General features: G+C 35.1%; 1 protein-coding gene across 1 annotated transcript in view; it reads left to right on the plus strand.

Annotated features, from left to right (window-relative positions):
* Positions 1 to 23393, plus strand: part of DST (dystonin) — a 387485-nt gene that overhangs the window by 204368 nt on the left and 159724 nt on the right. Inside the window, 21 exon segments of the mRNA XM_017893233.1 lie at positions 3217 to 3310; positions 3620 to 3774; positions 5100 to 5562; positions 5648 to 5776; positions 5932 to 6009; positions 6102 to 6263; positions 6350 to 6454; positions 9089 to 9184; positions 9776 to 9901; positions 10538 to 10690; positions 10872 to 11026; positions 11232 to 11358; positions 12133 to 12316; positions 13122 to 13279; positions 13771 to 13949; positions 14774 to 14912; positions 15718 to 15911; positions 17003 to 17165; positions 17875 to 17958; positions 19891 to 19998; positions 20507 to 20605. Coding sequence (XP_017748722.1) covers positions 3217 to 3310; positions 3620 to 3774; positions 5100 to 5562; positions 5648 to 5776; positions 5932 to 6009; positions 6102 to 6263; positions 6350 to 6454; positions 9089 to 9184; positions 9776 to 9901; positions 10538 to 10690; positions 10872 to 11026; positions 11232 to 11358; positions 12133 to 12316; positions 13122 to 13279; positions 13771 to 13949; positions 14774 to 14912; positions 15718 to 15911; positions 17003 to 17165; positions 17875 to 17958; positions 19891 to 19998; positions 20507 to 20605 — 3151 coding nt within the window.

The following is a 23393-nucleotide window of genomic DNA, read 5'->3' on the forward strand; positions in this document are numbered from 1 at the left end:
TACAAGTGCGTTTACTCCATGAAATCATCACTAGCTCTTTGTCATTTTGTCTCTCACTACACCCAGTTGCCTGGGAAGGTACCATTTAATCTTCAGGAAATGTTTGTCGGATGAATTTGTCTCCATTACAGTCTTAACCTGGTACCTGAGTATTGTGATCTGTGTTCCTCATTAGTCATGATGTCTATAGGAACTAGACCTTGTAGGGTGTATTAGTCCATTCTCATGGTGCTAATAAAGACATATCCGAGACTGGGTAATTTATAAAGTAAAGAGGTTTAATTGACTCACAGTTCCATATGGCTGGAGAGGCCTCACAATCATGGTGGAAGGCGAATGAGGAGCAAAGTCACATCTTACATGTCAGCAGGCAAGAGCTTATACAGGGGAACTCCCATTTACAAAACCATCAGATCTCATAAGACTTATTCACTACCATGAGAACAGTACGGGGGAAATTGCCCCCATGATTCAGTTATCTCCACCTGACCCCACCCTTGACACATGAGGATTATTACAATTCAAGGTGAGATTTGGGTGGGGACACAGGCAAACCATATTACAGGGTAAGGCCTGTGTGGTCAGACACAACTTTCCAGCCCCTTTGCTCTCTGCACAGCAGCTACACTGGCTGCTTTACACCTAAACATTCTCAGATCTCAGCTCCAACATTACTTTCTCAAGAAACTTTCCATGGTTTCCTAGGCTAGTTCAGATATCTTGCTTAGAATTCTCATGTTTACATGTGTTGCTCCTTCATAGTGCTTATCTTGGTTGTATTTTTATATTTATTTCTGTTGTTGCTTAAGGCTTACCTATTCCACAGATACGATCTCCAAAAATGTGGAGAGAAACCCTTGTTTTTTTCTGTCCCTTGTATTGCCGATGCTTTACACAGCGCCTGACACACATTAGAGGTGCTCAGTATTGTCATGTTCTCTGTGCCTTACACATTGACTTCAAGATTCAACATTGTGAAATAATGCATAAAATAAATATATGAGAGCAAGTCTAACTTGTCAGTCCTTTATTAAGTTACTGATTACATTTATGTTAAACTGTAATAATAAGTGTACATAACTGGATTATTAAAACCAAAACAAGCCAGAAATATACAGGATGCAGCTTTTACGGAAGAGGTAATTCTGGGTGATTGAAATGAGATACTATGTTAATCATTTGAAATAATGGAGAAGTATTCCAGAGGATACAGAGTAGATTTTTAGGCATCAGAACAGTAGCTGAATTTTAAGATATGCTCATAAAAGAAAGCAGAGAGTGGTTGAGAGTTCAGGGCCTAGAAGCCACTCAGTTTTAAATTAGATTATTAGCTCAGCCTGCAAAGTTGTATGATCTTAGACAAGTTCTATTAACTGTTTTAAAGCCTCGGTTTCCTCATTTGGTTTTTTTTTTTTTTTTTTTTGATTTTTTTTTTTTTTTTTTTTTTTTTTTTTTTTTGAGACGAGTCTCGCTCTGTCGCCCTGGGGCTGAGTGCAGTGGCCGGAATCTCAGCTCCTGGCAAGCTCCGCCTCCCGGGTTTTACCGCCATTCTCCTGGCTCAGGCCTCCGAGTAGCTGGGACTACAGTGCGCCCGCCACCCTCGCCCGGCTTAGTTTTTTGTATTTTTTGTAGGAGACGGATCGGTTTTCACAGTAGTTAGCCAGGATGGTCTCGATCTCCTGACCTCGTGATCCGCCCGTCTCGGGCCTCCCAAAGTGCTGGGAGTACAGGCTTGAGCCACCGCGCCCGGCCGGTTTCCTCATTTGTAAACAGGATGTAATAGTGCCTACTACATTGGGTGGTTATGAGATGAGTTATGTATCTAAAATGATTAATTTATTGCACATAATAATTACTTATAGGTGCCACTGTTATTGTTCTGAGCTGTTCTGTTCACTCACTATAGTTGATGTGGTACTCTCACACTTGATCTTAGCCAACAGGCTGAGAAGCGATTGATGTGGCACTCTCAAGTTTCCCCTTTCTTGATCCCCAAAAAGAAAAATATCTATTCTTAGAGTGTAGAAGTAACAGTATTATTGGAGGTAGGAAAATATTTAGGAGCCTGGTTGGATAAATGCCTTCATGTTTCTTCATGCGAATTTTTTGGCATTGTCTATGTATTGCGAATAATAGCTCTGTGGCATGGAAGTGTATGAAAAACAAATGGGAAAGAGTCAGTGTTCTTATGCCATGTAATACCCTATAGAATGGAAAAACAAGCACAGACAAATTTGTAAGCATTGCATCAGTATTCTACTTGGCACTTTATAGTAGGTTTAGAAGTAACATTACTGGGATCATGTCATATAAAGAAAAGTAAATGGATATTTTTCCATTAATTTAACCTAATAAACAAATGACATGGTGGTTAAAATGGAAGTGTACTTCCTTATCAAATTCGTTTGTTTATAGGTACTTCATAACTTCTAGCTGTTTGCCTTCCTTACATTATTCAGCACAGACCTGGTCTTTTCAGAAGTCAGACTATGACTGGATATTTGTGTTCTTTTAGCTAATGATTGGTATTGCCAGAATAATCTTTACTAGTTGTCCTGTACATCTGTGAGGCATCTGAGTTGTTGTTTAGGTGGTTGCAGTTGGATGACTCTTAGTGCAAATATTTGGCATATCCTTTGCAGTGACGCCCAATCTGCCTGCTTTGTTCATACTTGTAGGGTTTTAATACAAGCTACAAAAGGCAAACCTCAGCTAGCAAACGAATGGCTTTAGGCTAGATTCTTTTGAATAGTTATCAGCATATTATTTGCTGTGTGTTGCATATGCATGTTGAAGCATATTTAAGGAGCCATTAAAAGCTGTAATATTCAGCTGCCACTTTTCACCGTTAGAAGTAGAGCTTTTTCCAGACCTCCTACCTTTTAGTCTACTTTGAATGGTCAGAGAAAGAACATCGTTTCAGGAATAAAAATGCACAGTAGTAGTTATAGTTACCGTAGCAGTGATTCTGTGTTTAGTAACACTACCAGCACTCGAACCAGTCTTGATTCGAATGAAAATCTTCTCTCGGTTCATTATGGTCCAACACTGATCAACTCTTGCATTAGCTTCGGCAATGAATCCTTTGATGGACGCAGGTATTGAATCATTGGTGTGGGATTGTGTTTTACTTTTTGATGGGCAGCACTTTTCAGGAATGGCGAGCTCTTTGACTTCAAAGGGAAAAGCTTTATTTTATTTTGTCTCATCTTTTAGGTTAGAAATGTTGCAACAGATTGCCCACCGAGTTCAGAGGGACAGTGTCATCTGTGAAGACAAACTAATACTTGCTCGAAATGCTCTTCAGTCTGTAAGTTAATTTTAAGAGCCATTGAAGTTGTGGTGTAGAGGATTCACTGTGCGTTTGGATGAACTAAAACTTTTGCATAATGTTTGGTTGATTCTTGGTACTATTCTCCACTGAAACTTAAAGTTTGTTAAAGATTATGATTGGTGTTTGCTCTCTGAGAGACAAGAAGAGGGAAAACATATTTTTGAACCAACAAGGAAAACTAAAGAAAGCCCAAGTAGGCCTCTGTTCCAATATTTGATGTTTTATATTTGAGGTAGTTTTTAAACTTGTTTCACACAATTAATACTGCGTTCTTCTAAAATACAGGATTCTAAAAGATTAGAATCGGGAGTGCAGTTTCAGAATGAAGCAGAAATTGCTGGGTATATACTTGAATGTGAGAACCTTTTACGCCAGCATGTAATTGATGTACAGATTCTTATTGATGGAAAATACTACCAGGCAGATCAATTGGTACAGAGGTAAGAGTGCTACTTATTCTTTCTCTGTCCTTTTTTGTATAACTCTTTCATGGGCATTTGAAATAGGAATGTAGAATATGAAAATTTTATGAAATATATTTCTTTGCTCTTTTTTAGTTGAAAATGTGTGTCACATTTTTGTATATTTTGGTGTTTAAGTAGATATTTGTTTTTTAAAGATTAGCAATAGAAAAAATATTTTATGGTACATATAATACTGCTGCAGTAACTAACTCATTAAAATGAATACACTAGATGTATGTATGTTACACACATACATTTACATATATTTAAAGTATTCATGGGATGTTTGAAAGAGAAAAAATGTAAGACAAGTGTCTTTTTTTTTTGAGATGCTGTTTTGCTCTGTCACCCAGGCTGGAGTGCAGTGGTGCGATCTCAGCTCACTGCAGCCTCTGCCTCCTGGCTTCAGGTGATTCTCGTGTCTCAGTCTCCCTAGTAGCTGGGATTACAGGCACTCACCACCATGCCTGGCTAATTTTTTGTATTTTTACTGGAGACGGGGTTTCGCTGTGTTCGACAGGCTGGTCTTGTACTCCTGACCTTAAGTGATCCACCTGCCTTGACCTCCCAAAATGCTGGGATTATAGGCATGAGCCACCGTGCCTGGCCAAAAAGTGTCATTTTTAATTCAGCTTTTTAGCTTTCGGTTTATCCTATTATGAAAATGTTCATAACAAAATCTTGAAAGAAAATATGTGTATGAAAACCTTTATCACTGAGAAGTGTGTGTTTGGGGGTAGGTATGGAATGTTTCAGGCTATAGTTTCTCTCTCTCTTTCTCTTTCTGTGTGTGTGAGTATGAATGTATAAATGTAAAAATTTTAAATGATCCTTTGACCTGGTAATTTCACCTTTAGGAATCTATAGTAATTCAAAATATGAAAAATATATACATAAATGTAAAAATGATCATATGCTATAGTAACTGTATTCATTATAAATGATAGTTATAAAGACAAGTAAGACTGGAAGTCCTCATAGTACAGTGCTCATTGAAAAAAATCATGATTCAAAATTTTACCAATATAACTACACTTATCTCCTCGTTTTCTTGTTTATTTTTGAGCAGTTTCGGCGTACTGAAAAATTGAGTGAAGAATACAGAGTTCCCATATGCTCCCTTATACCTCCCTCTTCCCCTGTTATTTACGTCTTGCATTAGTGTGGCACATTTGCTAAAACTGATAAGCCAATATTGTGATACATCATTATTAACTAAAGCCTATAATTCACATTAGAGTTCACTCTTTGTGACAAGTGCCTTTTGTATTTCACCTTATCCCTTTGGATTTTCTTTTTAGGGTTGCAAAACTGCGTGATGAAATTATGGCCTTAAGAAATGAATGTTCTTCTGTGTACAGCAAAGGACGCATGCTGACAACAGAACAGACAAAGCTCATGATATCAGGAATCACTCAAAGTTTAAACTCAGGATTTGCGCAGACCTTACACCCTAGTCTCACCTCAGGGCTGACCCAGAGTTTAACACCTTCCCTAACCTCTTCTAGTATGACTTCTGGCCTGTCATCAGGGATGACTTCCCGCCTGACTCCATCTGTCACTCCAGCTTATACACCTGGTTTCCCATCAGGATTAGTTCCAAATTTCAGTTCAGGAGTAGAGCCAAATTCATTGCAAACTCTGAAGTTGATGCAGATCCGAAAACCTCTTCTAAAGTCTTCTTTGCTAGATCAAAATTTAACAGAAGAGGAAATCAACATGAAATTTGTTCAGGATCTTTTGAACTGGGTTGAAGAGATGCAGGTAAAACAAAGTTTACTTTACCTGAGTGTTTCCGTCTTTATTGTTAGCAATTTCTTTTCTAAACTCAGTATTTTACTGTTTGAAGGTACAACTGGACCGCACTGAATGGGGCTCAGATTTGTCAAGTGTTGAAAGCCATTTAGAAAATCATAAAAATGTTCATAGAGCTATTGAAGAATTTGAATCTAGCCTCAAAGAAGCTAAAATCAGTGAGGTATGTGAATTTAAAATTTGTATATATTTTGTTTTAGTTTACTCTTGTTTTGCTTTTTACATAAAGACCCTGTAAATCAATAATAGATACATCAAGTGTGAGTCAGAATTCCTTCAGATTCCTAACTGGAGTGTCTTTTTAATCTCATATTATAGATTCAGATGACAGCACCTCTTAAACTGACTTATGCAGAAAAGTTGCACAGATTAGAGAGTCAGTATGCAAAACTCTTGGTAAGCTTTTTTTTGTTTTGTTTTAAACCTTCTGTTTTCCTTATCTATATTTGGCAAAAACGTGATTCTTATAATGATTTTCCTTACTAAAGAATACATCCAGGAATCAGGAACGGCACCTTGATACACTCCATAATTTTGTAAGTCGTGCGACTAATGAACTTATTTGGTTGAATGAAAAAGAAGAGGAGGAAGTTGCTTATGACTGGAGTGAGAGAAACACCAACATAGCTAGGAAAAAAGATTATCATGCTGTAAGTACACCCTTTGTACTTGCATACTAGGGTTGCATTTTAGGTTTATATATTTTTCTAACACACTTCTTAATTCTTTCTTGAAGGAATTAATGAGAGAACTTGATCAAAAGGAAGAAAATATTAAATCAGTTCAGGAGATAGCAGAGCAGCTACTTCTAGAAAACCATCCAGCCCGGTTAACTATTGAGGTAAGCTGGACAGTGTAATGGTGTTGGTTGAATATTGATATGATTATTTCCCTTCAGATTCTTTTATTGCTGAGCAGTTGAAAATTACAAGCCATCTAACTTTTATTAAAACCTGGCTCAAAAATAATGTTTCTGACAAATTGTACTGACTGCCTTCTGTTCTCTGGCTCTAAGTATGTCACCCATCACTTAGAATAAAAGTACCCTTGTCAGCCTCTGGCTGAGAAGATATATTACTGTAAATATAAATACCTTTATATGTATACCTTCTCTATATAAGCATTGCCATATTATTTATTTCTGATTGTGTAACATTGCACAAGTGACATAGTCTTGCCAAGCCTCACTTTCCTACCAAAAATGGGAGAAATTACCTCTAATCCATAGAATTGTGATGAGAATAAGAAGGAAATAATTTACTCTTACTGCTTAGTATAGTTTTTGGTACATTATGTGTTCTCAAAAAAATACCAGCTGTTACGATTCAGTTTACTACTTTTATTTATGCTCTGGTTTTGTGAGGTGTATTGGGACAGCATTGTGACAAGGCTTTGTAATGTGCAGTAAACATTTCAAGTTAAGAAGCGGAAAATTGAGATGGGATTTATCAGGTTGCCTGTGCAGTTGGAACAATGTTTTAAATTGTATGTTAGACAGAGTTAGTGACTTTCTGAATGGAGGATGGGGGGTTATGTAAGAAAGTAGGGATTGTCACACATGGGCTTAGGGATTGTCATTCATGGGCAGTCAGATGTGATATTTTGCCAGAGGAAAAAAAGTGATGCTTGTCTTGAAAGTTGTCATGCTTCAAACTCACAATTGAGGAAAGGAATCTGATAGGTTCACTGAAATCATAATAACTCAAAATATTAGTATAATTCTAGGCTCATCAGGAAGTTTAAGGATGGTATGTATGATCTTTTATATAAAATACGGTTTTGTGTCTACATGAAATGTCACATATGAATGTTAAAAACGTAGAAGAGTAGGGAACCTTTTGGGAAAGGAAAGTAGAATAATGGAGGGCCTGGTATGTGGTTTTGTACACTAATAAACTAAAAAAAGAGTATTTCTTAGGGTAGAGAGATGAAAACTGTTACGAAATATGATTATGGGCCAAGAATTTTGATGGGAATGGAACATGTGAATGTCACTCTGATCACTTTTATGTAGAAATTATAATTTAATTAATGAAAAATTTCTTAAGTAAAATGAAACCTTGGTCATCTTTATGATCCCATTGGCCTATCCAGTGTCTTGTTTGGGTACATGGGTAATATTTAGTTAATTATCAATACTGTTTCATGTTTTATATGAAAAAGTAATATATGATACATGTTTTCTAGCCAATTTACTGAAAGTAGCTTAATTTGAGGTAGAATATGATCATGATATGTTGCCAGATTTTCAATGCTGCATCATGCATTCCATTCAGAAACGCTGCCTAACTATAGCTCAGCAGGAATGAGCTTTTCCAAAAGAAGAAAAAAATGACAGGCTTACTTAAAAGTTATTAAAGCATCTCGAGTGCCCTCTTCTGGAAATCAGTGAATTGCACCTTAAATAGAAAAGAGTATTTCATGTTTCCTTAAGGAAGTAGGTATCCTTTCTACAATATTGTTTACCCTCATGAAAGATACACCCTGTATTGAATTAAAGTTCAAGAAACACATTTTAAAATAAAATAAAATTCCTAGTATTATCATCATTATAATTTCAGAATTACACTAATTTGGGAGTACACACATTTCCTTTTCCACCCTCCCCAAACCTTACCCCAGCAAAAACAAAGAGAAAACTACATAACCATGTATTTCTGTGTTAGAAGGTATATTTTATGATCTAGCACCATAAAAATTCAGAGAAAGGAGAGATGAATGTGCCACAAAAGAAAACATATCGGAGGATTCCGCAAAGCAGATGTAAGAGCTGGTGGCAAAGAAGTCAGGAGTTGGTTTTGTAAATAGGAGGGATAGCTTGCATTTATTTTAGTTTTTAAATTTTTTTTTCCCGTAGCAAGAGTTAATTTTTTTCTTATATTTTAAAAGAAATTTCAAGAAGCTTAAAATTGAAAATAGATCAACTTGCGTGGTTTAAAAATTTGTATTTAAACTTTAGGACTGACTTTGTATAAGTGAGAAGACTTAGGTAAGAGGAAAATTTTACTGCCCTGATTTTCTTTTTTTCTTTTCTTTTCTTTTTTTTTGAGATGGAGTTTCACTCTTGTTCCCCAGGCTGGAGTGCAATGGCGCAATGTTGGCTTACTGTAACCTCCACCTCGTGGGTTCAGGCAATTCTCCTACCTTGCCTCCCGAGTAGCTGGGATTACAGGCATGTGCCACCACACCTGGCTAATTTTTGTATTTTTAGTAGAGACACGATTTCACTATGTTGGCCAGGCTGGTCTTGAACTCCGGACCTCAGGTGATCCGCCTGCCTCGGCCCCTCAAAGTGTTGGGACTACAGGCATGAGCCACCATGCCCAGTCACTGCCCTGATTTTCAAGTCTTACTCTGCCAAAACAATTGGTCATCTATTTCGATAGTGGAGTTAGCATTTAGAAGCATCAGTATCAAAAGGTATGTGTGCCTTGTTTCTCTCCAGTTAGTTAAATGGCTCTGTTTTATCTTTAAGGCCTACAGAGCAGCAATGCAGACGCAGTGGAGCTGGATCTTACAGCTCTGCCAGTGTGTGGAGCAGCACATAAAGGAGAACACAGCATATTTTGAGGTATGTGAGTAGAATCATAACTTCAGTAAAATCATAACTTCAATATATATATATATATAAATAATTTGAATTGTTTTCTTTGTAGGCTGGAAGAGTTGGTTTTATGTCCTATGAGATAGATTGAAGTATTCTGTTAATGCAGGAATCCTTTAAAAATCTCTTAAGATATCCTAAAATCTTTATTCTACTCTACAAATGTGCCTCTTATTTAGGAACTGTTTTCATATAGAGAATCAACCATCTATAACCGCTGAACTTCTAAAATCATAGAAGTTTTTAAGTATTCTTGGAATTTTACTCCTACTTAAAAATTGTTTAAATCCTAATTTAAAACAGACCTTCAGTCAAAATAAAAGAGTCAAAACATCGTATACACATAAGCTTTGGACACTTAGTATATTCATTCATAACTATTCAACTTCAAGGGTTATTCTTTGGTTCAAGGAAGGATGTGACTATTAAGCTATCTTGTGCTTTTATTCTCTTCTCACTTATGAGGGGTACACATAGGACCTTGGTTTTGGAGGGTGACAGCTGTGTGCTTTGCTGGTATTTAACATACTTTAACTGCCAGGTTTCTTCTTTCCTTAGTTTTTCAATGATGCCAAAGAAGCTACTGATTACTTAAGGAATCTAAAAGATGCCATTCAGCGGAAGTACAGCTGTGATAGATCAAGCAGCATTCACAAGCTAGAAGACCTTGTTCAGGAATCAATGGTACTAATACAAAACCTATGCATTTTATAAGTATGCATAAGTGATTAGATTAGTGTTTTATATGAGCAGAACTTTGTATTTTATTGGCACTCTTGACATTTCCCACTAATTCAATTATACATTTGTACATTCGGTTTTAGTATTCTTTTGGCAACAAATACAACAAAAGTGTTTTTTTATGTGATAGCTTTGATATTTTAAGATGGTTTTATAGTGGTGTGTGTGTGTGTGTGCGCGCACACACGTGTGTGTTTAGTCATTCATTCTGCAAATACTTTTTAAGTTCTTAATATATCCTGGGCACTGTTTTAGGTTCTAGAGCTACAGCAGTGAACAAAGCAGACAAGAATCTCTACCATTGTGCTTGCATACTAGAGAGGGAGTTAGACAATAAATAGGATAAATAAGTAAAATTTATATAGTATGTTAGGTAGCGTAAATGTCAAAGAAGAAAAAGAAAACCAAACAAACCAAAGAAAGGAAGAAGGATGCAAGACAGAGTGGAGGGGGAATGATTGAAAATTTAGACTAGGTAGTCAGAGAAGACTTTTCTGATGAAGTTTAATTTGTGTGAAGTGCTGAAGGCATGGAGAGTATGTCTTTTACTTCTTAAAATTCACTGTGTTTATTACCTAGGAAGAGAAAGAAGAACTTCTGCAGTACAAAAGCACGATAGCAAGCCTAATGGGAAAAGCAAAAACAATAATTCAACTGAAGCCAAGGAATTCTGACTGTCCACTCAAAACTTCTATTCCAATCAAAGCTATCTGTGACTACAGACAAATTGAGGTACTTGCAACTCCTAGAAACACACCAGTTTCTGTCATTATTCATATATTTTGTAAATGAGATCATATTGCTAACTAGTGATGATTTCCCACCTCATAAAACAAAAAAAATCCTAGGATTGAGTATGGAAAACAGTTAACAGTGACCTCATTGAGTTACTCTGCTCTTTATTTAAAACTAGATAACCATTTACAAAGATGATGAATGTGTTTTGGCAAATAACTCTCATCGTGCTAAATGGAAGGTCATTAGTCCTACTGGGAATGAGGCTATGGTCCCATCTGTGTGCTTCACCGTTCCTCCGCCAAACAAAGAAGCGGTAGACTTTGCCAACAGGTTTGTATATATTAGCTGAAAACATTGATCTAGTTTTGGGGGCTCTCTGAAGGTTGAAGAAACAATTAATACTTTGTCAACGCCCCACAGGATCAGAAGTCTCTAGAACTAATAAACATGGAGTATTTCACACATAAAGAAAAATTGCAGTGTGTTTTCAGAGGGAGTAAAAAGTTTAATCCGAGTTATTTTTCATGTATTTCAGAATTGAGCAACAGTATCAGAATGTCCTGACTCTTTGGCATGAGTCTCACATAAACATGAAGAGTGTAGTATCCTGGCATTATCTCATCAATGAAATTGATAGAATTCGAGCCAGCAATGTGGCTTCAGTAAGTGTGAATCTATATGTCAACCCAATATGTCCAAAAATGTGTGTGCCTTTTTGTATGTGTGGTGGAGTTTGTATTTGCTGTAGAATAGGATGGAGTCCGGCAAATCCATGCTAATATTCATTTATTCAGTGAATATTTGTTATATGCCCACAGCATATAAGGCACTTTTTAAGAATTGAGGAAATCCGGAGATCACAAATTTCATTCAGTGCTTACTGTGAGATGGGGAGACAGAATGTAGTTGTTGGATATACATTAATGGGTGCAGTTGATTTCATTTATTGAGTTTTGTAGACTTGTTTTTCTTTGTCATTAAAATTGTTGGCCGGGTGCGGTGGCTCACGCCTGTAATCCCAGGACTTTGGGAGGCCGAGGTGGGCAGATCACCTGAGAGGTCTGGAGTTCGAGACCAGCCTGACCAACGTGGAGAAACCCCGTCTCTACTAAAAATACAAAATTAGCCAGGTGTGGTGGCGCATACCTGTAATCTTAGCTACTCTGGAGGCTGAGGCAGGAGAATTGTTTGAATCTGGGAGGGGGAGGTTGTAGTGAGCTGAGATCGTGCCATTGCAGCCTGGGCAACGAGAGTGAAACTGTCTCAAAAGAAAAAAAAAACACTAAAATTGTTAATGAAAAAGACAGTTAATTTCAAATGTTTCTATTTATGATTATTCGTTTAGATTAGCATATACCATACAACCAATTTGAAGTGTATCCCATTCAAATCTATTAGTAATAGAATGAATTACATGGGTCTTTGGTCTTCTTTAGATAAAGACAATGCTACCTGGTGAACATCAGCAAGTTCTAAGTAATCTACAATCTCGTTTTGAAGATTTTCTGGAAGATAGCCAGGAGTCCCAAATCTTTTCAGGCTCAGATATAACACAACTGGAAAAGGAGGTTAATGTATGTAAGCAGTATTATCAAGAACTTCTTAAGTCTGCAGAAAGAGGTAAAGCATGGGGATCCCTGTCTTTTTTTCCCCATAGGCGTTTAGTTCTGGCTAATTTTTGCTCTCAATGGGAATCTCAATCTTAGGTATAGCGTATCACTCAGCCTATGATATGTAGACACAATTGCTGGAACGGTAAAAGCATGTTTGAGGTAGGAAGACTCAAGAAGGGATTTATTTGTTTCCAAATGATGAATTAATAAAAGGTGCCAACCAACTGGTTGGACAAACAACGAATTCTTACTTTTCATCATTTTCACTATTTTGTAATCCTTCAGTTTCAGAAAAGATTCAATTATTTTCCTACTTACCAAACTTGGATTTTATACAAGGATTAAAGCAAAAGATTTTTGCCTAGTTAACTTTTGTTAGATAAAGATTTTATTTTGAACTTTTTTGATTTTAGAGACAATTTTATTAGTAATATTCTATTTTAAAAAATCGAAAACATTAAATGTTATTCACCTACTTTTACTGTTAAGGATTTTATTTGATTTTGTAATTAATGTGTAGCTAATATAATTCACATTTTGTGAACATAAAATAGCAACATATTACTTTGGACAGCATTTAATCAGAAATTGGTACTTCAAATGTCATTTGGGAAATTTTATTAATTCTTCTTAAATTTTAAGATATATGTTTTAAGATTTATACCCTTAGAATGGGTTTGTGATGAAAACAGGAACTATTCGCTTGACTAGCTATGTCCCAGTAATAATAAAGTTGTCATATTAAAACATAAACAGAAGCTTCTAAGAGATAGAAAACAAGGTCTTTCTAAACATCATATTTATTTTCACAGAGGAGCAAGAGGAGTCAGTTTATAACCTCTACATCTCTGAAGTTCGAAACATTAGACTTAGGTTAGAGAACTGTGAAGATCGGCTGATTAGACAGATTCGAACCCCCCTGGAAAGAGATGATTTGCATGAAAGTGTGTTCAGAATCACAGAACAAGAGGTGAGAGCTATAAATATGTTGGGAAAAAAACTAACTCTCTTAATGACCTTACGTATCATCTCTTGTGACTTCTTAATGTTCAGTTTTGTACACTCACACTAGCCAGTCTAGTGTGAGGTGAGGTCTGATTATGTAATTATTGCTGATTATAAACTAGGATTCAGTCTACCTCTGACTCAGGTAAACATGAGAATATGTACACTCTCACCTTCATTGTGATGAAGGACATAAGGACTTGTAATAAAAGTCATTATGCACCTGCTGTGTGCAAAAGTACTAAGTTAGATGTTGAGCCTAAGGAGATGAGCAGTAAAGGAATTATTGATTGTAAAACTTGAATGCCATGGCATGGTTTCTTTGATAAAAAGCAAAGAATATGTATATTTCTAAGTCATTGGTCTTAATGTGAAATGTGTGTTTTTAAACTAGTTTAAGAAAACACCTAATCACAGGTGATGGCCTGATACCTTTGTTTGTTCTCTGTTTTATAGAAACTAAAGAAAGAGCTGGAACGACTTAAAGATGATTTGGGAACTATCACAAATAAGTGTGAGGAGTTTTTCAGTCAAGCAGCAGCCTCTTCATCAGTCCCTGCCCTACGATCAGAGCTTAATGTGGTCCTTCAGAACATGAACCAAGTCTATTCTATGTCTTCCACTTACATAGATAAGTATGTAACTGCTATCTCAATATATAAATTGCTTCATACAACTCTCATTTTTATTTAGTATTAATTTAAAATTTTTTTTATTAATATAAATATTACATTTTATTTTGTCTTAAGAAATACATTATTGGCTGGGCACGGTGGCTCATGCCTGTAATCACAGCACTTTGGGAAGCCAAGGCGGGTGGATCACCTGAGGTCAGGAGTTCAGGACCAGCCTGGCCAACATGGCGAAACCCCATCTCTATTAAAAATACAAAAGTTAGCCAGGCATGGTGGTAGGTATCTGTAGTCCCAGCTACTTGGGAAGCTGTGGCAGGAGAATTGCTTGAATCTGGGAGGTGGAGGTTGCAGTGAGCCAAGATCGCGCCACTGCACTCCAGCCTGGGTGACAGAGCAAGAGTCCATTTCAAAAAAAAAAAAAAGAGAAATACGTTATTTTTATGGAGTGATGACACTTCTCTATGTTGATAGTGGGTGTGCTTCAGACATTAGCATGTAATGTATGGTCCTCCCACATTTTGCATGTAATTTGGGTAGCTCAGCAGTTGTAGCCAATGAATTTTCGTCTCATACTTAAACAAAGTTAGAAAGAAACCATCTTATGTTGCAATCTCTTGCTGAATACCATTTGTGGGTCGGGATGGGTTGGAGCACATACTCTCTATTAAGAAGAAAGCCAGAAAAATGTTAGTTTCATGGTAAATGTATCAGTGTTCCAACGTGAAGAACATGTTATGTCATGTGTCATAATGGTGCTTCAGGACTACATTATGCAAAAGTAAACATTTAACAATAGGTGGCTATTGTTTAATTTCCTTTTTAAGGTTAAAAACTGTTAACTTGGTGTTAAAAAACACTCAAGCTGCAGAAGCCCTTGTAAAACTCTATGAAACTAAATTGTGTGAAGAAGAAGCAGTTATAGCTGACAAGAATAATATTGAGAATCTAATAAGTACTTTAAAGGTATGAGATTCACTTTTGGCTATTTTTAAATATCATATTCTACAGGTATATCTCTAGCACTTAGATCTTCAAATATCAAGCATTAAATATCTTGGATTTTTGAATGGATTTATTCCATTTGTGTCTCTATGATCTCACAGCTTACTCTAAATAAGTATCTTCAATCATTTTAGCTTGAGGAGAGTTCTCATTTGAAGTTCGAACCCTTTTGACAGTAGGTTTTGATAGTCAATTCATGTTGGTAGCAAGAGGAGTCGAAGCTAAACATTAAATTATTTGTGATAGATAACTTGCTAAAAAAGAAGTTAATTTAAGCTATCAAGGAGGTAAATAGAAAAGTTAATCTGAGAAAGGAAAAAGACTTGTAGTTCAACTCATCTATATGTATTTCTTTAGCAAGTGTTGAAACTATTGCAAATCAATTTTTGAAAGTTATCTCAGTGATATTTAATGCATGTATTCCTTTTTAACAATGGGATTAGTAGGTACTTAAAAGCAGACAATGAAAAGACTTACTTTATTATTGGACGTAGCAAACTTGCTTATGGAATATATTTTATTTTGTTGATATACAAATTTTATTAGGCTGAACTTTATAAAATTGTCATTAAAAAATCAGAGTACAGTCAAATATTGAAAATTTTGTAAGGTTTGAACTAATGTAGCATCTTGTATATGAAAGACATTCTTTCCTTTATCTTGTTTTCTACCTGTCATTTGTAAATAAATTGTAATTAGGTAAATAATGTATTTACCCAGTGATTGGTTAACATTTTTATAACTTTTACCAATTAATGTATTTTAGCAATGGAGATCTGAAGTAGATGAAAAGAGACAGGTATTCCATGCATTAGAGGATGAGTTGCAGAAAGCTAAAGCCATTAGTGATGAAATGTTTAAAACGTATAAAGAACGGGACCTTGATTTTGACTGGCACAAAGAAAAAGCAGATCAATTAGTTGAAAGGTGGCAAAATGTTCATGTGCAGATTGACAACAGGTTAGTATCCTTTTTTGTTCAGTTTTAGCACAGATTTAATGTCTATCTATGGTAAATGAGTAAAATCTAAACATGAGGCTATGTTTTTTACTTCCATAGTTAATTACAATATCTCTACTTAGCCATATTTCTTTCTTTCTTGGACGACTTTAGTAAGACGTTTAACTTCAAAATAAGCATTTTTTTCAACTCTGTTTCTATTCATGTATTCTAGCATTTATGTAGTTAATCTGCTTGCCTTTTCTGAAGGAAAAAACAATGTAGTTCTCTAATTATTACCAACTTATAATATTCAAATAACCATGACTTAGTAAGAGCATGAAGCATGTATGTGATAGGGCTGTGTGTAGCTTCTATACTGGACTTAAGAAATGTAAAGAAATGGAAATGCCCTAATGTTCATTGTAATTGAAGATACAAGAAAGTCAAAATCATTTGCTCAGTTACTGAATTAAAAAAGATTTTAGGGTTCATCTTAAAATAAATGAATTTGTGTCCTTTCTTGTTCATTTTCATGCTTATATTAATGCAAATGAAATGCTCTTATGATACAGTGCCATTCTCGAAAAATAAAATTATGTTCAAATATGTGTTATCTCTAACAAATATGATACATAGGTTTAATGTGGTGGTTTTAAAAATCATAAGAGACAAGTATGTAATCACAACTTCTGGAAAATACTGTTTGAGACCATGTTGAACCATTCATTGGACTACCTTATCGTTATTTCAAAACTGAACTGCCATTTGATGCAAGCCTTACTATTCAAGATACTGTAATTAATAATAATTATGGTTAAGTTTCCACTTTCCTTGCTTTTTAGCTTTAGCCTCTTGGGCTTGTTCCTAGAATAATCACTGTCACTAAATTGCACAATTCAGGGAGCAGAATGTTTATATTCAACCCAAAGCCAACAAGGAATGCCCTTGGAGATGTGTCTCAGGGTGCTGCAGCCTTGAGTTCTTTATTCATACCCCTCTTGTGCTTAGTGCATTGTGGTCCAGTTATTTTGTCTCTCCTGTCTCTACATCTTTCACCCTCCTGATGGATATTGTTGGACACTGTGACTATTCCATTACTATTCTCTTAGGTTACGGGACTTAGAGGGCATTGGCAAATCACTGAAGTACTACAGAGATACTTACCACCCTTTAGATGATTGGATCCAGCAGGTTGAAATTACTCAGAGAAAGATTCAGGAAAATCAGCCTGAAAATAGTAAAACCCTAGCCACACAGTTGAATCAACAGAAGGTATGTAAAAATAACTCCCTCTACTGAGGTTATGTCTGCATTTGGTCAGTCATGCTCCTCAACTTCCTTTCCTATGTTAAATGAAAAAGTCAACTGTTTAGAGGAAGGTGGAGAGTATATTAAAAATACTAAAATCTTGCAACCCAAACCTGCATACATGACTTATTTTATTTCTTGGAAGTAATTTTTGAAAGCATGAGTAATCCAAAAGTGGAGAGTGTTGGGATGGTTTTCAAATTCCTGATGATAATTTATTTAATCATAGGTATAGAAATCTCTTTGACACTTTGCTGGCCACAATAGTTTTCTGGGTTCCTAAATAAGTAAAAATGGTTATCTATGGAAAATTAGATACCACATTTGACAGAAAGTTTGAATGCTTTGCGATTTTTGTTCTATCTTTAGGGGCCAGTCACAGCTAGCTCTGTTTTTTTCAGGAATAGGTGGTGGCCAAGGGCATCGAGTCTGCTTTTGGATAATTCCTAAGGAGTTTAGTAATTTCTGCTTTGAAAGCAACATGGGGTGGGTCACTTCTGTGACTTAATCTGGTAGTTTGTAATTTACCCATAAGTCGAGTTGCATATTAAGTGCAAAGGGCTAAGGAGCTATACCGTGAAGTGGTGTAGATATGTCTTAGTTACTGAGCATCTTATGTAGTAGAATAGCTGAATTCCTTGTAATTTTTCTTCTAAACTGTGTATGTTTATAGATGTTGGTGTCTGAAATAGAAATGAAACAGAGCAAAATGGACGAGTGTCAAAAATATGCAGAACAGTACTCAGCTACAGTGAAGGTAGGAAGATTCATTAACTTAAGTAAAATTTAGTATTCAGGTATGTGATTCTACATATACTTTCAAAGCCATGCAAGTCATTTCACTCAGTGTTAAAAAGTAAAAAGAATCTTCATTTGAACTGTTTTGACACTTATCTAATAATTCTTTGTGAAATTAGTCACATGATAGCCCCCCAATTCATTCATCTTCTTCTCTCTCACATGTGTACACCCCTGCCACTCCCAGCCACCACAATAATTAACTCTGTAGTTGGTTTCTTATCACTTTTCTCTCTTTCTTTCTTCTTTAACATTGTTAGGGTATTTCATGGGAGAACTTCTAACTTCCTCACTTAGGGGGACATTTTTCATGCTTTTCAAGTTATCATTGACAACTTTTCAGTTTTAGCCTTCCAGATCCAAGTTCCATTGCTTAGCCGGGAAAGGGGGGGTTGCATAGGGCTACACTACTGTTACCTATATTTCCATGAGCTTCCAAACAGACTTGGGAAATTACCTGACCACCCTACATGTTTCTGATTTTGTCCCCATCTTGGAAGCATCTCCAGGATTGGATAGATTATTAAAAATGTAATTTTGCAGTACAGTCATGTGTTGCTTAACAAAGGGGATATGTTCCGAGAAATGCGTTGGTAGGTGATTTTTTTCATTGTGTGAACATCGTAGAGTGTACTCACATAAACCTAGATGTTACAGCTTTCTACACACTTAGGCTATATGGTACAGCCTCTTGCTCCTAGACTATAAACCTGTACAGCATGTTGCTATACTGAATAGTGTAGGCAACTGTAATATAATGGTATCTATGTGTGTATCTAAACATAGAAAAAGTATAATAAAAATAGGGAATAAAATATAAAAAATGGTACACCTGTATAGAGCAGCTACCATGAATGGAGCTTGTGGGACTAGAAGTTGCTTTGGGTGAGTTAGTGAGTGAGTTGTGAGTGAAGGTAAAGGCCTAGGACATTACCGTACACCTCTATAGAATTTATAAACACTGTACACTTAGACTATACTAGTTTATAAAAAAATTTCTTCAATAATAAATTAACATTAACTTAATGTAACTTTTTTACGTTATAAACTTGTAATTTTTTTAACCTTTTGACTCCTTTGTCATAACTCTTAACTTAAAACAACGAACACATTGTATAGCCATACAGAAGTATTTTCTTTCTTTTTATCTTTATTCTGTAAGCTTTTTTCTATTTTAATTTTTTTTTTTAACTTTTAAACTTCTTTGTTAAAGCCTAAGACACAAACATACACATTAGCTTAGGCCTATATAAAGTCAGGATCATCAATATCACTGTCTTACACCTCCAAATCCCACGGGAAGGTCTTCAGGGGCAATCACATGTACAGAGTTGTCTGCTCCTATGACAACAATGCCTTCTTCTGGAATACTTTCTGAAGGACCTGTCTGAAACTGTTTTACAGTTAACTTTTTTTTTTTTTTAAGTGAGTAGAAGTACACTCTAAACAATGAAAAGTATAGTGTGGTAAATATATAGCAGTAACATAGTCATTTATTACCAAGTATTACATACTGAACATAATTGTATGTGCTATACTTTTGTACAACTGGCAGCACAGTAAATTTGTTTACACCAGCATCGCCACAAACGTGAGTAACGCATTGTGCTGTGACATCACTAGGCAATAGGTATTTTTCAGCTCCATTATAATTTTATGGGGCTACCATTGTGTATACAGTCTGTCCTTGACTGAAATATTGTCATGTGAAACACGACTATATTTTCTGTATTTAAACTTAATTTAATGAATCTAGGTTCTAATGATTTATGTCAAATCACTAAAGTTAATTTAGTGAATCTAGGTTCTAATTATCTGTGTTAACTTACTGTAGAATGAAACTCTAGTACTTTGCTTCAGTTCATTTTATTTTATTGACTCCTTTATACAGGACTATGAATTACAAACAATGACCTACCGGGCCATGGTAGATTCACAACAAAAATCTCCAGTGAAACGCCGAAGAATGCAGAGTTCAGCAGATTTCATTATTCAAGAGGTAATAAAAGTATGAGAGAAAGAGGGGAAAGGGCATAAAAGAAAGAACACTTTCTTTTTGAATTTTATTTTTTATTGTGATAAAACATACATAGTATAAAACTTACCATTTTAACAATTTTAAATGTACAGTTTAATGGTATTGCAGTATATCACAATATTGTGCAACTGGTACCACTGTTTATTTCCAGAACGTTTTCATCATCCCAAACAGAAAGTCTGTACCGAGGACAATACATTCTATTAAGGGTTTTAAAACCCTTTATAAATTTTATTTAAGATTAATTATTAACTATAGAGATAAATAAATGTACTTCATGGTGAAATTTAGAAGAGAATTATCATTTACTATGATTTGCACAATAGTAATAAGCTCATTCTTGCCATTTATTATGGGGGAGTTGTGTGTTTTGCTGTCTAAAAGCCTAATGTAATTATTATTCAAAATTCATTCAACTTATTAAGAGTAACGGAGGTAATGCTTTTATTATTTTTTTCCTTACTTGCAGTTCATGGACCTAAGGACTCGGTATACTGCCCTGGTCACTCTCATGACACAATATATTAAATTTGCTGGTGATTCATTGAAGAGGCTGGAAGAGGAGGAGGTAATCATTAACAGTGAGCAGCCTGTAAATATAAAGGAGCTAGAGATGAGCAGTAACTGCAGTATAGTTTGGGAAAGCAAAACGTGTTTCATGATAAATTTATGTGGCTAGTAGCAGATGTACAAATAAATATTGAATTATAAAATTACAGTGAAAACGACTGAAGGCCTAGGATTTTGGTCTGTCTGTAAGATTCACTCAAATAGAAAGTCATTTCATTTCATGACTTTACATTTTCACTTCGGGACTCTAATATGGTGGGGTTAATGTCTTAAATAAATTATGAAATTTTGGCAGTTTGGCAGAATATTTTTCAGCTTTCTCACAGCTGAGAAGTATACTTCTTTGAAGTATAGTTACTGCTGGTATGATGTCTACAGGAATACTACATTAACACATTTGTCTTAAGCATTTTAAATTAATTTGTATCTCAAGAAGTTAAAATTATTATATATAATGTAAAGATGCTAACCTAAAAGTAGTAGATGTTTTTACAAAATGATGATACTTTTAAGAATTTTGGAGTTTTGGGTTTTTTTTTTTTTTCAAAAGATATAGCACATGGCATTTAAAAGGCTATTTAAATGCCATTCTGATTTGGAGAACTTCTGCAGCTTTGATTCTGCTTTTAAAATTATATTCAGAAATAGGAAGAGTAAGGAGTTATTTATAAAAATCAATGGTCACCAAAGGCTCTTGTATCTAATGTAAAAGGGAGTATGCTATGCTTTATTATCTTGATATACTTTCTATTCCCCAGAACAGACAAAAATAGTAGAATGAATGTTGAAATAAATAAATTGTGGGACATTAGCCATTTTAAATTGGACTGTTATTGAAATTCTAAAGGTGATTATGCTTAATGTAACTCCGTTCATATGAGAGCCGAAACAGCAGTAAACATCTATTGGATGTTACTTTCTCAGTTTTCTAAAAATGTGACCACTGTTATAAACTATTTTAGTCTGTTCAGAGTTAACAGTTTTCTGCAGCTAAATCACTAACATAGCTAATTGCAAGACTTTATAACACTCTTCCTTTGTGCTTAAGAGAACCAGGATATTTGTGACCATCTTAATTGCATGCATCTTTCATCTATGAAAGAACATCCATAATTTTCTTATATTTTTAGTTTTTGAGAGATCTTATTCCATTTTAAATGGTATGCAGATCTTTTAAATTGTATATGCAGTAGTTAAATATAAAATAAAATAAATTCTTATAGTACGTATCTGATTATACATATATGGGCCACTTACTTGATTTTTCTGATGAAGCAGAATACTAGCAATTGATAGAAACAAAGAATATTTTAGAAGGCCGTAATTGAATGCAAGTTATTATTGTCATCCTTAAAAATGTCAAAGATTTATAATTAATTGAAACCAGCAAATATAGTTATGGAAGAACAAGCGAAGGCTATTTAGGTTAAAAAAAACTGCCACTTAAGATTACATTAATGGAATGTCATGTAAAAGATACATAGCTCAATTTTTAGACTCAAAAGATTGGTGTTTCTGCAACTGAGGTTTGAAGACCCACATGAAAAACCTTGGTTTAAAGCAGAATTTTCTATAATAAACATAAAATCAAAGATGGATGCAAGTTAATTTCGGAAGTAATACTGATTTAGTTAAAAGAAATGTTACTAAAAATATCTGTAATAGATATTAGATATGAAAGAGAGATTCTTTAGTCTGCTGAGAACAAAATATGCAAAGTATTAATCACTGTGATTAAAGGGCAAGATTGAGGAAGATTTAGATAAAAGTTAAGGAAGTTATTTTTATGCAATTAAGTTTGAGATCCACAAGAAAGCAAGTCAGCAATTGGACTAAATTATTTCTAGTAATTTTTCTCACATATGCTAAAAAACTCAGGAGTTATCCAGACAACATGATTCTTTTTTTTTTTTTTTTCCCGAGACAGACCTCTGTTGCCCAGGCTGGAGTACAGTGGCGCGATCTCAGCTTACTGCAACCTGCGCCTCCTGGGTTCAAGTAATTCACTGCCTCAGCCTTCCGAGTAGCTGGGATTACAGGCGCCTGCCACCATGCCAGGCTAATTTTTGTATTTTTAGTAGAGATGGGGTTTCACCATGTTGGCCAGGCTTGTCTTGAACTCCTGACCTCATAGTCCACCCACCTTGGGCTCCCAAAGTGCTGGGATTACAGGCGTGAGCCACCATGCACAGAACAGATTCTTAACAAATCATTGCATTGACTAATGAAGACATTGAGGGTTCAACAACAGATACTTTCTTTCTGAGGGAATTTTTAGTTTTTTTAAATCTGAGCATGACCAAGAAAAAGAAAGGGCTCAGAATTTCTTAGCAATAGCTACGTTTTAAAGGAGGTTTGATAAGGAACTGAGACTGTCTTAGAAATAACCTCCTCAAGAAATATTGAAAACTTAGTATTTAAATAGATAAAATGCTCACGTGTCACAGGATTGACCCTGATACTAAAATAAAGAAAATAGAGTCTTGGAGATAACAGGTTATGAGATTTGTTTCTGTATGAATTATTATTAGAAACCTTATTTAGGTTAGCGGAGAAAACAACTGAAATTATCATCAAAATTATTGGAGATCAAGAAATTAGAGGAAGCAAAATAAGATGTATGGTCTATAATAGAAATTAAATTCTTGAAATTCACCAAAGCTTCTCAATGAAAACAAATCTGTCTAAAATAATTTCTCTATTCCTGTTTAAATTATTTCATGGTGATCTTGAGTTGATGATACAAAACTAACAACACTAGAGTATTAATAAAGAGAAATTAAATT

This window comes from Rhinopithecus bieti, unplaced genomic scaffold (genome assembly GCF_001698545.2).
Source record: "Rhinopithecus bieti isolate Rb0 unplaced genomic scaffold, ASM169854v2 scaffold_23303, whole genome shotgun sequence".
Lineage (NCBI taxonomy): Eukaryota > Metazoa > Chordata > Mammalia > Primates > Cercopithecidae > Rhinopithecus > Rhinopithecus bieti.